Source organism: Dunckerocampus dactyliophorus, chromosome 4 (assembly GCF_027744805.1).
Source record: "Dunckerocampus dactyliophorus isolate RoL2022-P2 chromosome 4, RoL_Ddac_1.1, whole genome shotgun sequence".
NCBI classification, from domain to species: domain Eukaryota; kingdom Metazoa; phylum Chordata; class Actinopteri; order Syngnathiformes; family Syngnathidae; genus Dunckerocampus; species Dunckerocampus dactyliophorus.
In genome coordinates, this window is record NC_072822.1 from 29,398,077 (window position 1) to 29,421,774 (window position 23,698).

The following is a 23,698-nucleotide window of genomic DNA, read 5'->3' on the forward strand; positions in this document are numbered from 1 at the left end:
GCTGGAAGGAGCTGAACAGGGTGTAGCAAAGGGACAATCTGGCACTGGATGTGAGTAAGCACACAGCTTAAATAGAACAACTAATCAGGCACAGGTGAAGATGATCAGCAATCAGGGTGCTCAGGAGTGTGCTGCAACAGAGAAGCAGTAGAAGGCAGTACCGCAGCACACAATCCTGACAGTATCCCCCCCTTTTATAAGACGCCCCCTGGCGGCATACCTGGTTTATTGGGGTGAGCGGAGTGGAAGTCGGAAATGAGAGAGGGATCCAGGATACGGGAGCAGGCGACCCAGGAGCGCTCTTCTGGTCCATATCCCTCCCAGTCGACCAAATACTGCACCCCCCTCCCCCTTCTTCTCGAATCTAATAAGGCTCTCACCGTGTACGCGGGCTGACCGTCGATGATGCGGGGCGGGGGTGGAGCCTCGACCGAAGGGCACAGCGGACTGGTAGCGACAGGCTTGATGCAGGAGACGTGGAAGACTGGGTGGACTTTAAGAGCCGGTGGGAGCTCCAGCTTGACAGCTGACTTGTTAACTATTGCCTTGATCTTGTAAGGTCCCACGAACCTTGGAGCCAGCTTCCGAGAGGTCCCTGCAAGCGGAAGGTCTTTAGAAGACAGCCATACCTCCATCCCAGGCTGGTAATCAGGTGCGGGAACCCGGTGCCTGTCAGCAATCCGGCGGTTGTGTTCTGCTGTACGTGTTAATGCAGCCCGGGTCTCTCGCCAGATGCGTCGGGCACGTCGTAGGTGTACATGAACTGCCGGGACGGTAATTTCTGCTTCCTGGGAGGGGAAAAGCGGGGGCTGGTAACCAAAAACAGTCTTGAAGGGTGACATACCTGTCGCCGAGCAGGGTAACGAGTTGTGGGCATACTCGATCCAGGGGAGGTGGGTCGACCAGGAGGAGGGGTGTCGATGACAAACGCACCTGAGTGCTGCTTCCAAGTCCTGGTTGGCCCGCTCCGTCTGGCCGTTGGACTGAGGGTGGTAACCAGAAGAAAGACTAACGGTCGCCCCCAATGCCTTATTAAATGCCCGCCACACTCTTGAAGCAAATTGAGGCCCTCTGTCCGAAACAATGTCTGCAGGTATCCCGTGTAGGCGGAAGACGTGCCTCACCAACAGTTTAGCTGTCTCTAGGGCCGTGGGCAACTTGGGGAGCGACACAAAATGCGCCATCTTTGAAAACCTGTCCACGATATTGAGTATGACGGTCCGGCCATATGACGAGGGTAATCCAGTGATGAAGTCCATTGCGATGTGGGACCATGGCCGACCAGGGACAGGTAACGGCTGAAGCAAACCGGCAGGAGGGCGATGGGAAGCTTTACCTCTGGCGCAGACGGAGCAGGCGGCGACAAACTTCTTCACGTCAGCTGTCATGGTAGGCCACCAGAACCTTTGGGAGACCAGGAATAGGGTTCGTCGAATCCCCGGGTGGCAGGCAATCTTAGACGAGTGACCCCACAGCAGCACCTCGGATCTGAGTCGTTCAGGAACAAACAATCTCCCCTCTGGGCACCCCTCTGGTAGTTCCGTCTGTCCCGCTGCCTCTGAGACCTTCCTCTCCACCTCCCACTGGAGGGCGCCGAGTATCCGGGCGACAGGTACGATTGTCTCCGGTGGTGAGTCCGACTCCACCGGGGAAAAGATCCTAGATAGTGCATCAGGCTTAATATTCCGTGATCCAGGTCTGTAAGTGATAGAGAAGTTAAACCTTGTTAAGAACAGTGACCATCTGGCTTGGCGAGAGTTGAGTCTGTGCGCTGAGCGTATATATGCCAGGTTCTTGTGGTCCGTAATAACTACCAACGGCTGGGCTGCACCCTCCAGCCAATGTCTCCACTCCCGCAGCGCGAGCACAATGGCCAGCAGTTCCCGATTGCCCACATCATAATTTCTCTCTGCCGAGGTGAGGCGACGTGAGAAAAAGGCACACGGGTGCAGCTTCTGGTCGACTGGTGAGCGCTGGGATAGAACCGCCCCCACTCCCGTATCCGAGGCATCAACCTCAACGATAAACTGCAAGGCAGGATCAGGGTGAGTAAGGACAGGGGCAGACGTAAACAGTGCTTTAAGCTTGGTAAACGCTTCCTCAGCTTCGGGAGACCATACAAAGGGAACCTTTACTGATGTAAGCCTTGTCAGAGGTTCTGCCTTTATGCTGAAATTACGAATGAACTTCCGGTAGAAGTTCGCGAACCCCAAGAACCTCTGCAAGTGCTTCCTTGATTTGGGAGAAGGCCAATCGACCACCGCCTGGATCTTGGCGGGATCGGCTCTTAACTTGTCCTTCTCCACTATAAACCCTAAAAAGGAAACGGATGTGGTATGAAACTCGCACTTCTCCGCCTTGACAAAAAGGCGATTCTCCAACAGCCGCTGAAGGATGCGGCGTACATGCTGGATATGCTCCTGGAGGGAATTAGAAAAAATCAGGATGTCGTCTAGGTAAACAAAACAGCAGTGGTTAATCATATCCCTAAGTATATCATTTATTAAACACTGGAATACGGCGGGTGCGTTGGTAAGGCCGAAGGGCATAACAAGATACTCGAAGTGACCGAGTGGCGTATTAAAAGCCGTCTTCCACTCGTCCCCCTCTTTGATTCGAACCAGGTGGTAAGCATTCCTAAGGTCGAGTTTGGAAAAGATCTTGGCCGAATGAAGAGACGAAAAGGCGGAGTCCATGAGAGGAAGCGGGTAACGGTTCTTAATGGTAATGTCATTAAGGCCGCGAAAATCAATACAAGGCCGTAGAGACTTATCCTTCTTTTCGACAAAGAAAAAGCCGGCCCCAAGTGGAGAGGACGAGGGGCGAATAAGTCCGGCAGCTAGAGAGGAAGCAATGTATTCCTTGAGCGCAAGTTGCTCGGGTCCAGAGATGCTATAAAGCCTAGCATTGGGTAATGGTGCTCCCGGAAGGAGTTCAATAGCGCAGTCATATGGACGATGGGGGGGTAAACTCTGAGCTCTATCCTTGCTAAATACCATGCGGAGGTCATGATAGACGTCGGGAACACCAGTGACATCAATCTTCTCAGTGTTCCTAGGTTTACCTGAAACTGTGGGTACCGCGGAACGTAAGCAACTAGCAAAACAGTGACTGCCCCAATTAACTATCTGTCCCCTCGTCCAATCCACCGTCGGGTTATGAATCTGGAGCCAAGTGAGACCTAGAACTACGGGCGCGGATTGAGACGGAGCGATAAAAAAACTAATGGATTCATGGTGGTTGCCAGACAATTGAAGAGATAACGGAACGGTTCTATGAGTGACTACCGCCAAGGGGCGTCCATCCAGTGAGTGAACCTCCTTATGGTCTCTCAACTCAACCCCCTGAATGCCATGTTCCTTAACAAAATTAGAGTCAATAAAGCAATCATCCGCCCCAGAATCGACTAATGCAGAAATCCGAACATTGACGCCCCCCCCCGTAATGAGTCCAGTCACCTGTAGTCTCTTAAAGACTGCTGGAGTCGGAGCCGACGCCGGAGGCATTTCAGCATACTCACAACGGTCCTGCGTAGGCTGATTCTCCCTCGACTTAGATACGGCGGTCGATCCTGCGCCAGTCTCCTTAATAACGTCAGGAGGAGATCCGGCGCGGCGTGCCGGTCGCGCGGGGCATCTGTTGATGGTGTGGTTGGGTTCGCCGCAGTACAGGCAAAGGCGGAGTCGTAGTCTCCGCGACCTCTCCGCAGCAGACAGGCGTCTTCCCCCGAGTTGCATGGGCTCCGCAATCTCCTCGGTGGCCGCCGTTGATGGGACTCCCTCTGTTCCGCTGGTTCCGGAAGTTAGTGGTATCAGCCGAAACTCCTGACGGTGGTTCTTGGCTGATCCTGCAGGTAGTCCCTCACTGCGTTCGCGATCACGTTCCCGGAGGCGATTATCCAGCCGTATGGCTAGGTCGACAAGCTCGTTGAGCGTGGTGGTGAACTCCCTCACTGCCAGCTCATCCTTGATCCGCTCGTTAAGAGCCTTGCGAAATATTCCGCGGAGAGCCTCCTCATCATATCGGCTTTCTGCCGCCAGCACTCTAAAGTCCACAGAAAAAGCCGCTACCGAGCGTTTGCCCTGTCGTAGGTCCAACAATTGGTTACCGGCCTCCCTACTACGGATAGGGTGATCGAAGACCTGCCGTAGCTCCTCCAAAAAAACAGGATAGGAGGTGCGTAACTCCGGCTTAGCTTTGCTCACCGCTATAGCCCACGCTGCTGCTTTATCAGTAAGTAGGCTCATTATAAACGCTATCTTGGCCTGGTCGGAATAGTAAGTGCTGGGTTGTTGGTCAAAAATCAGGGTACACTGGTGTAAAAATTGTCTGCAATCCATAGATTCCCCCGAAAAGCGTGGGGGGGGTGGGAGGCTAGGCTCGCGACTATTACTGCTGCTGGCAGCAGGTGCGATTCGAACAACCTCTGATGAGGGGGCTGCACCCTCCGACTGTCCTGGGTGAGAGCCAAGTCCCAGATGCTGCTCAATAGCGCTAATGCTAGTGGCGAGGGCGGCCAGGGACTCCATAACTCCCCGGAGGGATTGCTCATGGCTGCCGACGAGCGCACCTTGTTGGGATAGTGCGGCCTTTATATGTGCGAACTCTGCGGATTCCATGTTTGGCCAGATTGTTCTGTTATGAACGGCCAAGGCCGTGATGCAGGAATCCAAAATGCAGAGTCGAATAGGTGAAAACAGAAAAGGTCTTTAATACAAAAATGGATAACAAAAAGGTACCAAAAACCACACAAGAAACAAAGTACAACCAAAATACATCCGGACCTAGTCGCGGGAAACAGTAACAAAAAACACTGCTAGCAAGGTGAGCTGAGCAGGGAAAAATACAGACAAGAACAAAAAGAGCTGCTAACAAAAAACTAGCAGAAGTACCAAAGAATACAGCTACTGCTGAAGACGTCAAGCAGGCAGGTAGGTACTTACAGGTGAGCAGAGCGAGGGTCAGAAAGCCAAAACACAATGCACAAGAACAAGCTGGAAGGAGCTGAACAGGGTGTAGCAAAGGGACAATCTGGCACTGGATGTGAGTAAGCACACAGCTTAAATAGAACAACTAATCAGGCACAGGTGAAGATGATCAGCAATCAGGGTGCTCAGGAGTGTGCTGCAACAGAGAAGCAGTAGAAGGCAGTACCGCAGCACACAATCCTGACATTTATATGTATTTTGGGGGTACTGTATTCATTGCAGTGCCTTTTGTCCTGCACTTACACTCCCGGTCACTAGCTAGCAGCGTTAGCAGCACACCACCCAAGCCCGCCAGAGTAATAACAGCATCTCGCAAGAGTTATTCCAGGGCGGTATCTTTACACTATATTCTCGCGGTGTTTAGAGAACAGCTAAAGTTTCAACATTAGAGAGGGAATTACGAGATGCTCCGAAGCATTTATAAATCTGCAATTTGGACTCATTTTGGCTTTTACAGCACCACGGACGGGGGCCCAGATTATGACAAAAGCTACGCCATCTGCAAAATGTGTTACGCGAGAATCAAATACTGCGGAAACACCACAAACCTCCGTGCACATGTTGCCAGACATCACGGCGAAGTGGAGCTAAAGGGAAAACAATCGACTCGTCTCAACTAACTATTGAACAAGCTATTTTAGCCAAATTGTCTTCAAGCTCACTGCGTGCCACCAAAATAACACACTCAGTGACCTACTATACTGTATGTGCAAAGACATGCGCCCTCTGAGCTTGGTGGAAGGTGATGGCGTTACGTGATGAACACTTTAGAGCCCCGTTATTCCATATCGTCCCGCCAACACTTCACTGACGTTGCTTTGCCCCGATTGTACGAAGAAGTAAAAAACGATGTCCTGGATGATCTGCATTTTGCAGAGCGAGTTTCATTAACATGTGATGCCTGGTCATTTAGTCATTACGGTAGTTGTTTCCAGAATCATATATTAAAAAAAAATGGCAATAATTGTCTTGCACTTAAGTATAATTAGTATAATTAAGATATATCGAAATCGAATCGAGTGATGACCTATGAATCGCGATACGAATCGAATCCCCAGATGATAGGCAATGCGCACCACGAGTACTGACTAACAACTTTTTCTTCGTCTTCCACCAGGACGTCAGCTACTGATGCACATGGCACCCTCTGCTGGCGGAAACCTATATTACACTAACATCACAATAGACATCAACAGTGGCTCTTATAAAATGTGACTTTAAACATCAACAATTATTTAATAATTAAATAATTAAACTATTTCCGTGTATTCATCTATATCATAGGGCCACAATATAAATGCACAGCAATACTATTTTATAGTAATTTATAACCCGCAAGGTATGCTGGGAAGCCCACATGAATATTTGTATACTGTTTAAAACTTTAGAAGCGGGAATCTACAGTACATGCAAAAACACTCACAGAAGTGATGGTATGCGTTTGTGTTTGTTTTGTGTGTCATTGTGCAAGTATTTTTTTAGAACATTGTAGAAAACATTTATAGTGTTGTATGTATTCAATAATAACAACAGCTTGTATATTATGTGTGGCTATTGGATATATTTCAGTGTTTGAGCAGCCACAGACATATCGCTAGTTGTTGTCTTTCCTCACAGTAAGTTCTTCCTCGGTGGGATTACAAGCTTTTCAAAGTCAGGTGACATCTGTAATTGGATCCTTGTTCGCTGTACTTAAAAGCCCTAATAAGTCTGTGTAGGCTCTCAGTCGTACAGGAGTTGTCCATCGAGGAAAAGGCTTCTTGAGACGTCATCTGTACTTCTGTGTAGAAGGTGTCGGACGTTTCGCTCCTCATCCGAAGAGCTTCGTCAGCAAACTAATAAGTGCTGGTAGCTTAGGCCTTAAATACAGTAAGAGTGGGCGGAATTGGTGTGCCAACACCCTCCTCCTATTGGTTCGTTACACTAAGCCTGGGCGGAGCAGTGGTATAATCCTATCCTGTTATTCACACCTACGATAAAAGGGAAGTGTCGCTCCCTGAATTGGGTATGAACGACTCTGATACTGGCTTGTTAGCATCTATTGTTCTGGCTCGGCCCTGCCTTCACCTCATTTGCAAGACTAAGAGCTGTGGGTTTAGGTCTCAGTAACCTGCTGAACACAGGGTCCAAATTAAACCTCAAACCACCATTCCGGTTCAATGATGGGTTCTGTTGTTTGACAAAAATAGCTTCCTTTACTCCTCTTTCAAACCATCTGTTTTCTTTGGCCAAAATCTTTACCTCGCTGTCCTGAAAAGAGTGATTGGTAGCTTTCAGGTGTAGATGTACTGCTGATTGAGGACCACTAGCATTGTCCCTGCGATGTTGATAAAGCCTTTTTTGGAGCATTTGCTTAGTTTCCCCAATGTAGTGCTCTTTGCATTCCTCATCTTTACAGTGGATGGAATAGACCACATTGCTCTGTTTCTGGTTTGGAGCCTTGTCTTTAGGATGCACTAATTTTTGTCTCAGGGTATTTACTGGTTTGAAATAGGTAGGAATTTTGTGTTGCCATAAGATCCTCTGGAGTTTTTCGGAGACCCCCGCTACATAAGGGACTACCACTCCTCTCCTTTTTGCTTCTGTGGGCTTTTGGGTTTCTTTCCCTACTCTCTTCTTTTGACATTTGTTAAAAGCCCACCGTGGGTACCCACAGGTTGAGAGCGCTCTCTGGACATGTTGTGTCTCCTTTTTCTTTCCCTCAGCACTAGTTGGTATTTGTTCCGCTCTATGTTGGAGGGTCCTAATAACCCCTAGTTTATGTTGTAGTGGATGGTTTGATTCAAAAAGCAGGTATTGGTCAGTGTGTGTGGCCTTTCTAAAGACCTCTGTAAGTAGCTGTCTGTCCTTTCCTATAATTACCTTGCAGTCTAAGAAGGCTAGTTGGTTTTCTTTAGTGTCCTCGCGAGTAAATTTGATATTGGTGTCCACCGCATTGATGTGATCTGTGAAAGACAGAATTTCTTGTTTTTTGATTATGACAAAGGTGTCATCCACGTATCTAAACCAGTGCCTTGGTTTTGTCCCTGAGAAGGATGTGAGAGCCTGTTTCTCCATCTCTTCCATGTACAGATTCGCCACTATGGGTGAGACTGGTGAGCCCATAGCACAACCATGAATTTGTCTGTAGAATTTCCCTCTAAACTGAAAATATGTGGTGTTAAGGCAAATTTCCAGTAATTGGCAGATGTGGTCAGCACTAAGTTTTGTTCTCCGATGCAGAGTTGAGTCCTCGAGCAGTCTCTTCCTCACCACCGAGACTGCTGCTGAGGTGGGGACAGATGTGAAAAGTGAAGTCACATCATAAGACACCAAAGTTTCCTCTGGCTCCAATCTGAGGTCTTTGATGCTCGCCACAAACCCTTTTGTGTTCTCTATATGATGATCAGTGTTGCCTACCAAAGGGGATAAGACTGTTTTTACATATTTCGCTACATTGTACGTGGTAGAGTCAATGCTACAGACAATGGGTCTGAGGGGAAACCCTTCCTTGTGGATTTTTGGAAGGCCATAGATACATGGTGTAGCCTCCCCAGGGTATAACCTATGATACATCTGTCTGTCAATTAGTTCTTCCTTCTCTAACTTTTGGAGACAGTGTATGATTTCTTTCTTATACCTACTGGATGGGTCCCTTTTAAGTTGCTCATATGTGTTGGCATCACTAATTAGACTTGTTATTTTTTCCTCGTAGTCCAATGTGTTGAGAACCACTGTGCATCTGCCCTTATCAGCTGGTAAGATGGTGATGCTCTCATCTTTCTGCAGAGCCGCTAATGCTTTCCTCTCCCCTAATGTGATATTGGACGGTGGTGGTTTGGCACTACTGAGAAGGGCCGATATTCTCAGACGAAGGTCCCCTGCCTCTGTTCTAGAAAGGTTATTGTTCCTGATGGCCGATTCAGCTGCTGTGATATAGTCTACTGTGGGTATCGTTTTAGGAGTCACTGAGAAGTTGAGACCCTTGGTTAATACTGCCTTCTCTGTCTCCGAGAGGCTTCTGTCTGACAGATTTTTGATCCAATTTTCTTTAGTATTGGTCTGATTCCCCCCATCCTTAGTGTTTACGACAAGCTGTGGTCGATTTTCCAATAGAAGTTTCTGGAATTTTCCCTTATGCCTTTCTTTGGTTTTGCTATGGCAAAAAGAAAGGCATAAGGGAAAATTCCAGAAACTTTCTTTGGTTTTGCTATGGCAAAAAGAAAGGCATAAGGGAAAATTCCAGAAACTTCTATTGGAAAATCGACCACAGCTTGTCGTAAACACTAAGGATGGGGGGAATCAGACCAATACTAAAGAAAATTGGATCAAAAATCTGTCAGACAGAAGCCTCTCGGAGACAGAGAAGGCAGTATTAACCAAGGGTCTCAACTTCTCAGTGACTCCTAAAACGATACCCACAGTAGACTATATCACAGCAGCTGAATCGGCCATCAGGAACAATAACCTTTCTAGAACAGAGGCAGGGGACCTTCGTCTGAGAATATCGGCCCTTCTCAGTAGTGCCAAACCACCACCGTCCAATATCACATTAGGGGAGAGGAAAGCATTAGCGGCTCTGCAGAAAGATGAGAGCATCACCATCTTACCAGCTGATAAGGGCAGATGCACAGTGGTTCTCAACACATTGGACTACGAGGAAAAAATAACAAGTCTAATTAGTGATGCCAACACATATGAGCAACTTAAAAGGGACCCATCCAGTAGGTATAAGAAAGAAATCATACACTGTCTCCAAAAGTTAGAGAAGGAAGAACTAATTGACAGACAGATGTATCATAGGTTATACCCTGGGGAGGCTACACCATGTATCTATGGCCTTCCAAAAATCCACAAGGAAGGGTTTCCCCTCAGACCCATTGTCTGTAGCATTGACTCTACCACGTACAATGTAGCGAAATATGTAAAAACAGTCTTATCCCCTTTGGTAGGCAACACTGATCATCATATAGAGAACACAAAAGGGTTTGTGGCGAGCATCAAAGACCTCAGATTGGAGCCAGAGGAAACTTTGGTGTCTTATGATGTGACTTCACTTTTCACATCTGTCCCCACCTCAGCAGCAGTCTCGGTGGTGAGGAAGAGACTGCTCGAGGACTCAACTCTGCATCGGAGAACAAAACTTAGTGCTGACCACATCTGCCAATTACTGGAAATTTGCCTTAACACCACATATTTTCAGTTTAGAGGGAAATTCTACAGACAAATTCATGGTTGTGCTATGGGCTCACCAGTCTCACCCATAGTGGCGAATCTGTACATGGAAGAGATGGAGAAACAGGCTCTCACATCCTTCTCAGGGACAAAACCAAGGCACTGGTTTAGATACGTGGATGACACCTTTGTCATAATCAAAAAACAAGAAATTCTGTCTTTCACAGATCACATCAATGCGGTGGACACCAATATCAAATTTACTCGCGAGGACACTAAAGAAAACCAACTAGCCTTCTTAGACTGCAAGGTAATTATAGGAAAGGACAGACAGCTACTTACAGAGGTCTTTAGAAAGGCCACACACACTGACCAATACCTGCTTTTTGAATCAAACCATCCACTACAACATAAACTAGGGGTTATTAGGACCCTCCAACATAGAGCGGAACAAATACCAACTAGTGCTGAGGGAAAGAAAAAGGAGACACAACATGTCCAGAGAGCGCTCTCAACCTGTGGGTACCCACGGTGGGCTTTTAACAAATGTCAAAAGAAGAGAGTAGGGAAAGAAACCCAAAAGCCCACAGAAGCAAAAAGGAGAGGAGTGGTAGTCCCTTATGTAGCGGGGGTCTCCGAAAAACTCCAGAGGATCTTATGGCAACACAAAATTCCTACCTATTTCAAACCAGTAAATACCCTGAGACAAAAATTAGTGCATCCTAAAGACAAGGCTCCAAACCAGAAACAGAGCAATGTGGTCTATTCCATCCACTGTAAAGATGAGGAATGCAAAGAGCACTACATTGGGGAAACTAAGCAAATGCTCCAAAAAAGGCTTTATCAACATCGCAGGGACAATGCTAGTGGTCCTCAATCAGCAGTACATCTACACCTGAAAGCTACCAATCACTCTTTTCAGGACAGCGAGGTAAAGATTTTGGCCAAAGAAAACAGATGGTTTGAAAGAGGAGTAAAGGAAGCTATTTTTGTCAAACAACAGAACCCATCATTGAACCGGAATGGTGGTTTGAGGTTTAATTTGGACCCTGTGTTCAGCAGGTTACTGAGACCTAAACCCACAGCTCTTAGTCTTGCAAATGAGGTGAAGGCAGGGCCGAGCCAGAACAATAGATGCTAACAAGCCAGTATCAGAGTCGTTCATACCCAATTCAGGGAGCGACACTTCCCTTTTATCGTAGGTGTGAATAACAGGATAGGATTATACCACTGCTCCGCCCAGGCTTAGTGTAACGAACCAATAGGAGGAGGGTGTTGGCACACCAATTCCGCCCACTCTTACTGTATTTAAGGCCTAAGCTACCAGCACTTATTAGTTTGCTGACGAAGCTCTTCGGATGAGGAGCGAAACGTCCGACACCTTCTACACAGAAGTACAGATGACGTCTCAAGAAGCCTTTTCCTCGAAGCCCTAATAAGATTATCTCCTCTTGTTGGGTCTTAACGTGGCGTTCACTGTCCTGTCCTTTCCACGATCCATGTGAGGTAAAATGGAGTCACACGGTTACCCAGTCTGTGAGTTAGGTAATGCTGTTATTGGACCAAACTACTGTACATTTATTTGGATCAACTTTTGTGGACATTGGCAGCTTTTATTTGTATTTTTTATTTTTTAAAATACTGCATGAAAGGGCGCCACAGCATGGAATGAAATACTTATTTTGTCTGGAGAAGTTTCCGCCTCTGTCTTATGGTACACAGTACAGTACACATCATTGCAATCAGTTCATTTATGCATTTTACAGGTGCTGCTCAGGTTTCGTACGAGCTCCATTCCTACTCCTAGACCTAGTCATGTAAAGTCCAGGTTTAGTATAAGTCGAATCTATACTATCTATAAGTCCTAAGTCGCTCACACTGTACACAGAACACAAGAACCTAACATACAGAAATAAAACACTAAATACTACAATTAAATGAAATGTAATGAAAAGAGGACAATTTATGTTTATCCAGTGGGGATTTTAAAAATAAGAAATTAATAATGATAGCATAAAATAAATATTAATATTTGTCAATTGAACTGTATTATAAATGTATTTTCTCTATTGTTCCAATATTTTTGAACATTTTCTTCAGTAAAAGTGGCAGACTTTGCACATTTCCTGGACAGAAACCTAAGATGAGGCTGCCACCGGCGTCTCTTCCTGGCTTAGTGCGCAAGCCCTGCCTACCGTCTGATACCCCTTTTCCACTGTGACTGGTTCTGAGCTTTTTTGGAGCTGGTTCTCAGAGCTTTGCTTTTCCATTGTCATGATTCCACAATTGGTTCGAACAAAAGGGGTGTTTTTTGGTTGAACTCTGGCTCCAAAAGCTGGCTGGGCCGAGTGAGCCAACCGTTTACGTAATGAGGTGGACGGGGTTACTTTTAAAAAGTCTTCGATAGGAATGTCCTGGTCCACATTTTTTGGCTTCCGATCCGATCCGATTTTTTTTATAGTCTTGCCGATCCGATACGGTACCAATGTTTTTTTTTGTTGTTTGAATAAAATGCAAAAATCCTTACATTTATTGATGCAATACATCATTGGCCCATTTTGTCCAGTAATTGAGAAATGGATGTAGCTTAGCTAACTTTTCTAATGGGATGTCAGCCTCAGCACATATTGCTACAAAATCTTCAACTACCTATAATGCCGTGTTTGTGATGAAGGAAGATGGAGTCACAGATGTAATTCCAGTGGCGTTATTAATGTAAGATATTGTAATGACACCCTTATTTTGTTTACACAATTAAACAAATTTGACAAAGAGTGCTCTTATTTTGAAGGCCGGAATGTGTTGTGTGTGTTGAGAATGGCAATTGACGGTTGATACGTGCTGGGTGCGAGAATAAACGTGCCTCTCGTCTTTTTCTCTCAGAACCTGGACGTCGTCAAGGGGAAATGTAAAATGGTCCTTACATTAAAGCAGTAAAACACAACACAGTGGAAATATGCTCATCCTAATCCAGCACCAACACCAAAGTTCGCTACAGTGGAAAAGGGGTATGAGTGTACTCAATGAGTGCACTTCATGGTGCCTGCCAGTGTGTGTTTGTCAGCATGTTGCCAAAAAATATAATGTTGCAGAAACATCTATTATACACCGTGACTTTCTACTGGCTGTATAATGTCTTTAATGTAAGTGGGACATCATTATCCTTGATAATCCCACTTTAAAATACACAGAAAAGTCATACATGGAAGCGATTGCAGTACTCGCTTCATCCTGAAGGGGTGGGGGTGTACGTGAGCTGGAAGGTGCTTGTCACTGCCATCCTTCCATAGAGATGAAAAGCTTTGTTTTTCCTGGAGAAGGATAGGGTGCATGTACTTCATATACAGATCAAAGGGAAGAACACAAGTGTTTTTAGTTCATTTAAAAAATTAATAAATGGGCTAAGAAATATTTGAAAACATTTTTTAACCAAAATGAATTATCCAGAGGAGTCTCAGAACCACACCGCACGTCACTGCGTTTATCGCTGTGGTTTATTGGGTGGGGGAAGTAGAAGAGAGAGGAGACTAGAGAATGTGCTGAGGAGACGGTACTACAGGATAACATCCTGAATCTGGGATGCAGTGTTGTTTCTGGTCTTCCAGCCAGAGCACAAGCGACCTTTCCATCTCACCAATAAGACCACTGTGTTGCATAGTTATCACTGGCTATGTTTACATGCAGTCAAATAACCCTATCATAACCCCAATATTAGCATTAACCCGGTTGCGCATGGCCATGTAAGCACCAATAACCCTTTTGAAAAAACGGAATATGCTCATATTGCGCTTTTTAAAAACCCGAATATTACCCCTGGGTTACTTTTCTAACCCGAAAATCGGGTCATGTATGGGCCTGTATCTGATCAAAAGGAACATTAATTTGTGTTCTGCACATGTTCCATTTGAAAGGAATCTTTTGTCTTTGGCAGGAACTACTTGTAAACAGGACGACACGCAAAACCCCACACTTTTGGAGCAAGCGGGAAACAAGTCACCTTGTTAGTGTGGTGAAAGACAGGAACATTATGTTTTTTATTGACTGGCACAGCTCTGGCTCTATTTCCTATTTCTTCACGTTCTCACCTTTCATTAACAAAGAAAGTGAGACAGAATAGTGTCAAGTCCTGGTGGTGGGTCAGTACCAGCTCCAAAACTCAAACAAAGGCGTTCAATATCCGCCGTGCCGGTGTTGTTGTTTTTGGAAACAGGAAGAAGAAGCGGAAATGACGCACATTGCGTCATGTTGTTTTCCGTGCGTCGAGACGTTGTCAGTGCGGGGGATTTTTTGGGGTTTTTTCATGTTGCGCATGTAAACAGGTTATTCCGAATGTTTCAGAAACCGGAATATTCACCTTAACCCGAATATTGACTGCATGTAAACGTAGTCACTGTCACTTTCATAGGAGCAGATCCTTTTGCACGTTTTTATCCTTGACAGATGTCACAGTCTCACACCAAATGTGTGGCCAATATTGGAGGACGTTTCTCCTCTCTCAGAGCTTCTAATGATGTCTGTGGTGATAGTGATGGCTTTTCTTTTGTTCAGCGCACTTCCACCAGAAGAGCCTGCCTTACGCTTGGTAGACATAATGAAGTGCAAAAAGCTCATTAATAAGTGACGTTATCCACTCAGTGTAGCTGTGAATGCGACGCACACAGTGTCCATCTGCGGCTTTGTGTAATTTCATTTTGGGCCATCTTCTGGTAATTACACCCAATATTACTTGAGCAAGAAGAAAGGACATATGGAATTGACTGCTCTGTTCCAACATGTGTAACTATTGCCAGTGATGTAGTGGCAGTCACTGAATGAGGTTAAGCTTTGCACCCTATGTTCTACTGACCTATTTTGAATGCTGATCTGATGCAGAGTGACTCTGCTGTGAAATCACACCAAAACAATAACAAACCCCTCCTTGGCCATGAGGGCGCAATTATCACTGGATTACTGCCCACTTCGGAGAAGTTCTCACCATGTCCTGCCAGCCCCCACCCCACCATATCACGATGTCCACTCTGTGAAATACACAATATCATTATTTAATACCAACTGCCAAAGTATTAGTATTGCAACTAACATTTGTTTGTATGTTCTCTGTACTTGGCATTATGAATGATCCTCACCCATCTTTTTTGCAGTACAGTGAGTGAGTGAAGATTGCTTTTATGATTATTACCCCATATCGCCGCACAATAAGTTAGATATGGTAATATCAAGGAACAGTAAAGAGTGTGGAGTGATTTTTGATCAAGAACAAATTTTGCTTTATTCAATATTGAAGAATTTCTCGCCACCGTTGTTGTATATTTTTAATATGAGATTTCCAACTCATTTTTTCTCTGTTATGGTCCCCAGAAATGTATTTTCTTTCACTCTTTCAATATCCACTTCGTCTATTTGTATTTGATTGTACTTATCCTTTCTGCTCTTGCCAAATAGCATTATTTTAGTTTTACTTAAGTTCAAGGATAATCTGTTTTTATCAAACCATGTCTTTAATGTGACCATTTCATCATTGAGCATTTAATTAGTTCCTGTGTGCTTTCCCCATAACAAAGGCAGTGGTCTCATCCGCAAATAATACCAACTTTAAGTCCTTTGTCACTTTACAAATGTCGTTGATATACAAATTGAACAGTTTTGGTTCCAGTATGGACCCCTGGGGTATTCCACACTTGAGATTTAAACTCGCAGATGTGTATTCTCCTAGCTTTACAAATTGCTTCCTGTTTGCTAGGTAACTTTTAACCCATCTTAGGTTAACATTTTACAACAGCAGGACCCTGTACTAGTGTCTGTGTTGCCATGGTAATGAAAAGCTTAAAGGTAAACTGATTTTAGAAAAACAGATATCAGCATCATATACTATATGCACTTATGTTCACCTCGCCGCAAGTTTTGAGGCTGGATTGACTGTTGAAGCTCGTGCTTCGGTAGCCAAACAAACCTTTGCATCTCATAGCAACTTTGGCGTGGTTAAGAACCACGAAACAGGGTTAGTGCAAAGTGCAAAATCTCAACGCTTGACAAAATACAGTATCAGTGATGAAAAAAGACATAAACCTGTAAAAATTGTGTGTTTTCTAACAGCGGTGCATATGCTGTATGCTGTATATTTTACCTGTATTATCATGTATTTATGAATTATTGCTGATTTATGGTGAATGAGGTGTGTTTTCTGTGGAAAAAAAGGCCTATTTCCAGAGAAAATAAATATACTAAAATACTACTAATCATTTTTTGACGAAGAATATGTAAATTTGTGGGTCTGTGAATGCTGAATTGCGAATGTGCGTGGATCCACTTTACAGTGGGACCTTTGTTAGCAACATTACTGTCATCCGACTCTAACTGAAACGTGTTCTAACCAAATACATTTTTTCCAGAAAGAAATCATGTAAATTCGCTTCATCTGTTCCAGAAAGCCAGAAATGTTAACACAAAACATGTTTTTAGATTTCTACAATTATAGCTTTATGTGTAGAAAAAAACACAAAATACATGTAAATGATGAAAGAAAGGTGACTTTTACTTTCATTGAAGATGTGATTTTGACGAAGACACGATGTGGCAGCGAGATCAACACAGACACCACCGTAGTGTTTTGCTAGGAGTTATTTCTTGAATTCAATAGTCTTTCTCACCTTCTGCAACTTTTTTTGGCTTTATTTTGGGTTGGAAAATGAAAAGCAGAAAAACAAAAGCAGACACTTGAGGTGAGAAACACTATTGATTTTCAGAAATAACTCATAAACAAAACACAAAAGTGGTGTCCCTGTTGATTTCGCTGCAACGTTGTGTCTTTGACAACAGTCACGTATTCACTGAAGGTAAAAGTAACCTTAAATGTTCATTTATCCCTTTCATTCATCATTTATATGCATTTTAGAATTGTTTTATGCATGTAAAACTATAATTGTAAAAGTATAAAAACATGTTTTATCTTAACATTTTTTAGACTTGTGGCATAAGTGTTAGTGAGTAAAGAACTAAAAAATTAACCACTGATGACATCATAGACGGGTGACGCAGCTGACTTCCTCTTCCTGTCTCCATGTGCTAACTAGCAAGCTAGTAGGATGCTAAGAAGGACATTTTGTGATATATACGCAATTGGACTCACAGTGTATTAATGACACAACAAGATGCGCACCATATTGTACGCTAACCAGAAAATGTATGCAAACCGAGGCAACATTTTGGCGTATATTTTTTCATCAACCGAAAAACATGCTTACCGGGGCGTACGCTAACTGAGGTTCCACTGTACTGTACAGTTGTCCCTCGCCACTTCATGGTTCAAACATCGCGCCCTCGCGCTGTTGTTAAAATGTTAAAAAATTCATTTCAATGGCCGCTGTTTTGTAGTTGACTATGGCCTATTAGTTGAAAAAAATAAAATAAAAATAAGCATATTAAGCCATTTTTTTATGGTTTTCTTGGCCTAATTTAAGCATTTTCAAGCATAGAAATAATTAATGAAGTATAATACAAATACCATTGAAGGGATTAACGGATGGTAATAATACAATATAATTATATAAAAACTGTATGTAGAAGATTGTAGACAGGTTTTCTGTGCTCTAACTACGAAAATATTTGATTAATTAAAATGGAATCCTTCTTTGCGGAAATTCATTGGTCATAGTCGGGTCTGGAGCCAGTTAACTCCAATAAACAAGGGATTCTTTATATTGTAAAAAATAACTCTTTACTAAGGAGGGAAAGGTACTGTGTTTACAGTATATACTGTATGTCCACTGTAGTGGCAGTGTAGTGGCCCACATGCTGTAGCCAACTTTTGTGCAGCTGAGCATGAATTGGTTCAGTTCCAACTGAATGCACACTTCACAAATTCCCTCTGACGGACAGCCGTGACTACTCAGCTGCTGTAGTTTGTTTGGTCAAGTGTGAGTGCTATCGTCCAGACTCCAAACCACGGTGCGCACCAAACAAACGCACCAACTATGGTGCGGTGTGGCTCACTTGAGCTCAAATGGGAATGCTAAACAGACCAGTTAGGTAGAAACATATCAAACAGCTGGATTTTAACACCAAAATTTATTTTTTTAATTACATTTTGTATAAAAAAAATACATTTCATAAGTCAGTAGAGTATTCTTTGACTCTCATTACCATAAAAAGTTACTAAAAATATTGAATAGATAACTATATTTCAGACACAGTCATCTGCTCAGGCAAACTTTGTTTAAAATAGTATTGTAGATACTAAAGAAGCACTCAGTGTTTTTTTTTTCTTTGCCTTTGTGGAGCACCACAACCACACGAGCCACAGCAAATGTCATTTAAAAACACCTTAAACAGTTACAGATAGCACGTAACTGTTGAAATGGATGTTATGGATTTGCATGTAAAGTTTGTATAGAAGGGTGAAAGCATGGAGAGAATGAACTATGGCAGTAATCCATGTACAACTCAGTGTACTATGTGAAGAATGTTCTTGTATCAAAGAAACTTCAATAAGGATTTCTTCATTTTCTTCAGAAATACTATGTAGTTAATATTTGATAGTGCCTTGAGAATAATATTGAGACATCTGGTGAATGTGTGTGTTCTTCCCAAACTTGTCTTCAGCATTGTCCACGCCCCACTGAGCATCGCCTTCGGACTCGCTCATTTGCATTAAGTGCACTTGTTTAACAAAGCCCCACTTGTACCAAGACCCACACCCACGCTCACAGAAATTGCTCCCAGTCGCTTGTGATTTACTTCAATTGTTTAGAAGAATATTGTATCATTCATGTTTTTGTGTCCCTTGTCTGAGCTGGAGGCCTGATCAGGCTTGACTTGGCATTGTGTTTGTTCTTATTGTAGATAACCTTGAATGAGTTTGGGATCGGAGTGATGAGTTATGCTCTTGTGACATTGTTCATTTGTTTCTGGAAGCCTCAACTATGTTCCACAACCCACAAGACGATGTGGTAAAAATGAGATCCAGCTAAACAAATGTAAATCAAATAGCTTTTATTCTGTTTTAGAGCTGGTAGATTAGGTTTTATTTTGTGATGCTGAAGGCAGTTTCTACATATTCTCAACCAGCGTGGGGCAATTTACTCTAAAAGTAACTAGAAAAGCACTCGGAGAGCGCAGACCTCCGCCAAGTGCCATAGTTCCCGCCATATTGTAATTCACACCAAAATAATTTAGATCAGTCTTTGACATTTTGTAGAACCTTTTGAAAACTTGTGCTGTATTGTTTTTCCCTTTTTTGTGGAGATATAAGCACAAATGCTGAAAATGGTCGTATCTCACAATGTTAAAAAATCGTTTGACCAATTCCTAGATCTAGACGGCGATCCGGATCACCATCAAAATTGAATGAGTTCTTCCATATCCCATTTCTGACAATTCCTTAAAATTCCATCCGAATGCATTGAGGAATTTTCAAGTTATTTTGAACACAAACAGACAAATAAACGCCAGCAAAATCATAACCTCCGCGCTTATTTTCTGTGGCGTTATCATGTGTATGCATACTATATGAACATTAATGAACATCAAATGAAACTCCAGCTAATTAGTCCTGGTCTTCTCATCTTAGATGGTCTTATGGGAAAAAAAAATAAATCAGAAAGTGGTGGCCTGGATTGGATTCATGCCAATGTATGTATAAAATGTAATGTGTATATAAAAGCAATCCAGTTATCAAAATACATTAGGGATAGTTAATTACTGTTTTTTTTATTGGAACCTGAATGCACTGCGGACGTATTCTCTTGATCATGGACAGATGATGAATTGTAGACTGTCCAGTGGGAGACATTGTGGTCTATTATGTTAAAATCGCCTATTTTCAGAGAAAAAAAAAGTACAATGATTTTTGACAAAAATCTGCAAATTTGTGGGGTCGTGAATGCTGAATTGCAAATGCGCGAGAATCCACTGTACAGTAATCCTGTTCTGTACAGTGTACCCGCTTCCGTGTGATTACTTGTTTCCAGACCCGACCGTGAGAAGTACATTTTTGTGAAGTAGGATTGATTATTTGTAAATAGAATATTTTTGTAGTTAGTGCATAGAAAACCTGTTTATGACCTTCTAGTTTTTAGTTTTTAACATTATTAGAGCTCCCTAGACACGAAATAACACCCCTTTGGTCATCTTTACACTCCTATTACCCAATATAGTAGACCTAATAAGATAAAATAAGACATATAAGACATAAATACAACTCTTAAGTGCTTGTGTGTGTTGCTGTAAACTTGTTTCGGTGCTAGGTGAGCTCAGTGGAGGGCGGACAGGAAGCGATGTCAAGGGTTCAGAGTTGAGTTTTAGCGAGGTGTGGGTTAGGGCTTATTGTGTCTGCTGTGAGATCATTCAAACCTGCAAAAAAAACCTGTTGTTCTGGTGATCAAGTCTGGTGCTTGTGTGTCTCACCCAACATTACAGAAACATGACTGACAGCCAGTGACCAGTGTACAATACTACATATCATTACAACATCTTTGAATGCGTATTCGGAATGCCCTACTGTATATTTGTATTTTACTTCATTTTGCCATTTTTATGATTAAAAATGCTGAAACTGTAACAAAAGCAACACAAAATGTAGTTGTTCCCAGCGTGTGTTTTGGTATTGTGAATTGAATGCTTTCATACTTTGTAAATTGTTGCAGTAACTGTATCGTCTGTATTGTTCTTCCAGCTCAGGGATATGCGTGTGCAAGCCAGGAGTGTACGGACCCAAGTGTGACGAGTGCCACCCAGGTTTCTTCCACTTCAGCAGTACTGGCTGCCAGCCTTGCCAGTGTCAAAACCACACCAACTACTGCCATCCACAGTCCGGTGAGTGTGCAGACAAGGAATGTTGAATCATGTCAACTTGAAAATGCAGAGCATATATTGAAACATTGCCTTCATTTAGCTATTCACATTGTTGCTGTTCACTAATTAATAATTGTTTTTGCCTTGCTCCACATGAGCACAGGTATTACAACAAAACAAACTAAATCAGTAGAATTATTTTTTGCACACAAAATGTGCATGTTTTTGCCAATTTCCTTTTAACTTCTTAAACCCTGGACTGGAGAGTAAGACATGTTCACAATAAATGCCATTGTTCCTCTTCAGTGAGTGAAAAACATGAGAAAACAAAATACAAATGAACTTTCTTTTGTCGCCACTTTTTGTCTTTTTTTTGTCACAGCAGGACCTGCTGCTCTAGAACCATACAGTAATCCCTCGCCACTTCACGCTTCAAAATATTCACGCTTTCAAAAATATATTAATTCATAAATAATGTTATGTATTTTTTGTCTAAAGGAAGCATTTTCAAGCACAAAAATCACTAAATGATGTAAAATATAAGGCATTACATTCGTCCGTCATTTATAATGGTGAATTGGTTTCAGACCCGAAAGTGATAAATGAATTTCCGCAATATAGGATTCAGTGTTAATAAATGGAATATGTTTGTCGTTAGAGCATAGAAAACCTGTTTATGACTTTCTAAATATGTTTTTTAACATTATGCATCATGCCCTGTAGACATGAAATAACATGCGTATAGTCAACTTTACACTATTATTCTTTGTTTACTTCACATTGTGCAACTCTAATGCTGCAGAGGTAGCAAGCTAGCGAGCTAGCAGTTGAACCAGTTAGCCTCTTCATCGGAACATAAGAAGCCAAAAATGTACCACTTCCACATGGAATGGGAGGAGAACTTTTTTTTTCACTCTATCAGGTCAGACATGCCATGGTTGACTTCAGGACTTCATGCAATGTTAAAGGAAAACTACCCTTTTTTTGGAATTTTGCCCACAATCCTTGACCACACGTGTTTCTCTTTTCTGTGCATTCTAAAGAGAGAAAAAGAGCTAAAAAAACAACTGGCATGTGGGAGCTCACAATGCACGTAACGGGACACACCTATTTTGACTATAAAGCCCTAAAAGAAACCCTCCAAAACCCGCCAACAATGTTCTATTTACATAAGTGACGTGTATATAAACCAAGCTACAGCAACATTGTTATTGTAGCAGCTAACACAAACTAACGCAAACTATTTTTGTGGCGGAGTGACGCAGCACCTCGCGCCACTACCGAACGCTGTTCAAAACAATGCAATAGGACGCCAGTCTGTAGTGACTAGGAAACAAGATCAAGCATATCAACCGAATTATTGGCCCACATTCCATGTTTTCTTGGCTAGATGGACTGTGTTGTGATATCATGTGCTATGTGCTCCATGTATCATAATCAATATCATGGTGCCCTACTTGATGCCCAGTTGTCCGTCTGGTCCAGCTGGTCTGGGGTGTTTTTTCCACTTTATTTTGGGTAGGTGCAAAAAAGTTTCTATCACTGCAGGGTTTGTTAGCACTAACAATTCTTTTTTCGTTGTGATGCAATGTCTTGGAGCAATGTCCTCCTCGCCAGACACACAAAGCCTTTCCATCCATGGTAACACTGTATGCCACACTCCATTTCTGTCGGCATGGCTTGACAGGCTCCACATTTACACCACCAAGTCATGCCTGTGTAATGAAGTTTCACTCTCTCTTCTTGCGGGCTCAGCTTCTAAATCCCGTAGCTCATCCTCCGTATATTCAGGCTCCAAAATATAATGGTCTGGATCCTCATTTGTCCAAAATTTGTAGTCGTCGGCGGCGGCTCTCACAAAATCTGCCGTGATTAGTAAGTAACAAACAGACATGCGCTAAACATGCTGCTGTTGTTGACGGAAGTAGCGCTGGATGAATAAATACGGCAAAATACTGTAAGTGTGACATGTTATCATGAATGTACATGTTAGTGCATGATCACAGTATGTATAGAAAACCATAAATCGTTGTTAGAGGTTTTTTTAGAGGGCTTTATCGTCGAAATAGGTGTGCTCCATGACGTGTATTGTTAGCTCCCTCATGCTAACTGTTTTTCTCTCTTTAGAACGCACAGAAAAGAGAAAGACGTGTGCTCATATTTCACGTAAGGATTGTGGATGATGGGCAAAATTTTATAAAAAGTGCAGTTTTCCTTGAAGATAATGTGATCAGTGTTTTGTCATTACTGCCACCTACTGACCAGAATACTACATGTCACTTGTATATCAATATGTTTTGACTAATAATAGACCACAGCCTACCACAAAACAGCGACCATTAATGAATTAATTAATTTATGAAAAAAAGCGATATAATGAGGGTGCGATAATCAAACCATGATATTACGTGAGACGACTGTATATTTGTTACGGTAATGTTGTGTGAGACACACAAGCACCAGACTTGATCACCAGAACAACAGGCTTTTATTGCAGGTTGAAATGATCTCAGGCACGCTAATCTGTAACACGAGCTACTGTTGCGGCCGTAACCCACGCCAAGCTGACATTCAACTTTGAAGCCCCAACGTCACTTCCTGTCCGGCTCCCACTCAGCACCCCTAGGGAACACATTTGCCACAACACATAGGTAATAGGAGTATAAAGGTGACTATAGGGACTCATGTTTCAAGGGCTCAAATAATGGTAAAAATTGTATTTAAAAGGTGGTAAACAGGTTTTCTATGCTCTAACTACTAAAATATTC

At 43.0% G+C, this 23,698-nt stretch overlaps 1 protein-coding gene across 1 annotated transcript in view; it reads left to right on the forward strand.

Annotated features, from left to right (window-relative positions):
* The window catches only part of si:ch211-158d24.2 (multiple epidermal growth factor-like domains protein 9), a 62,715-nt gene that overhangs the window by 22,023 nt on the left and 16,994 nt on the right, over positions 1-23,698 (forward strand). The window contains exon 3 of the mRNA XM_054773018.1: positions 20,812-20,951. Coding sequence (XP_054628993.1) covers positions 20,812-20,951 — 140 coding nt within the window. The remainder of the gene's footprint in view (positions 1-20,811; positions 20,952-23,698) is intronic.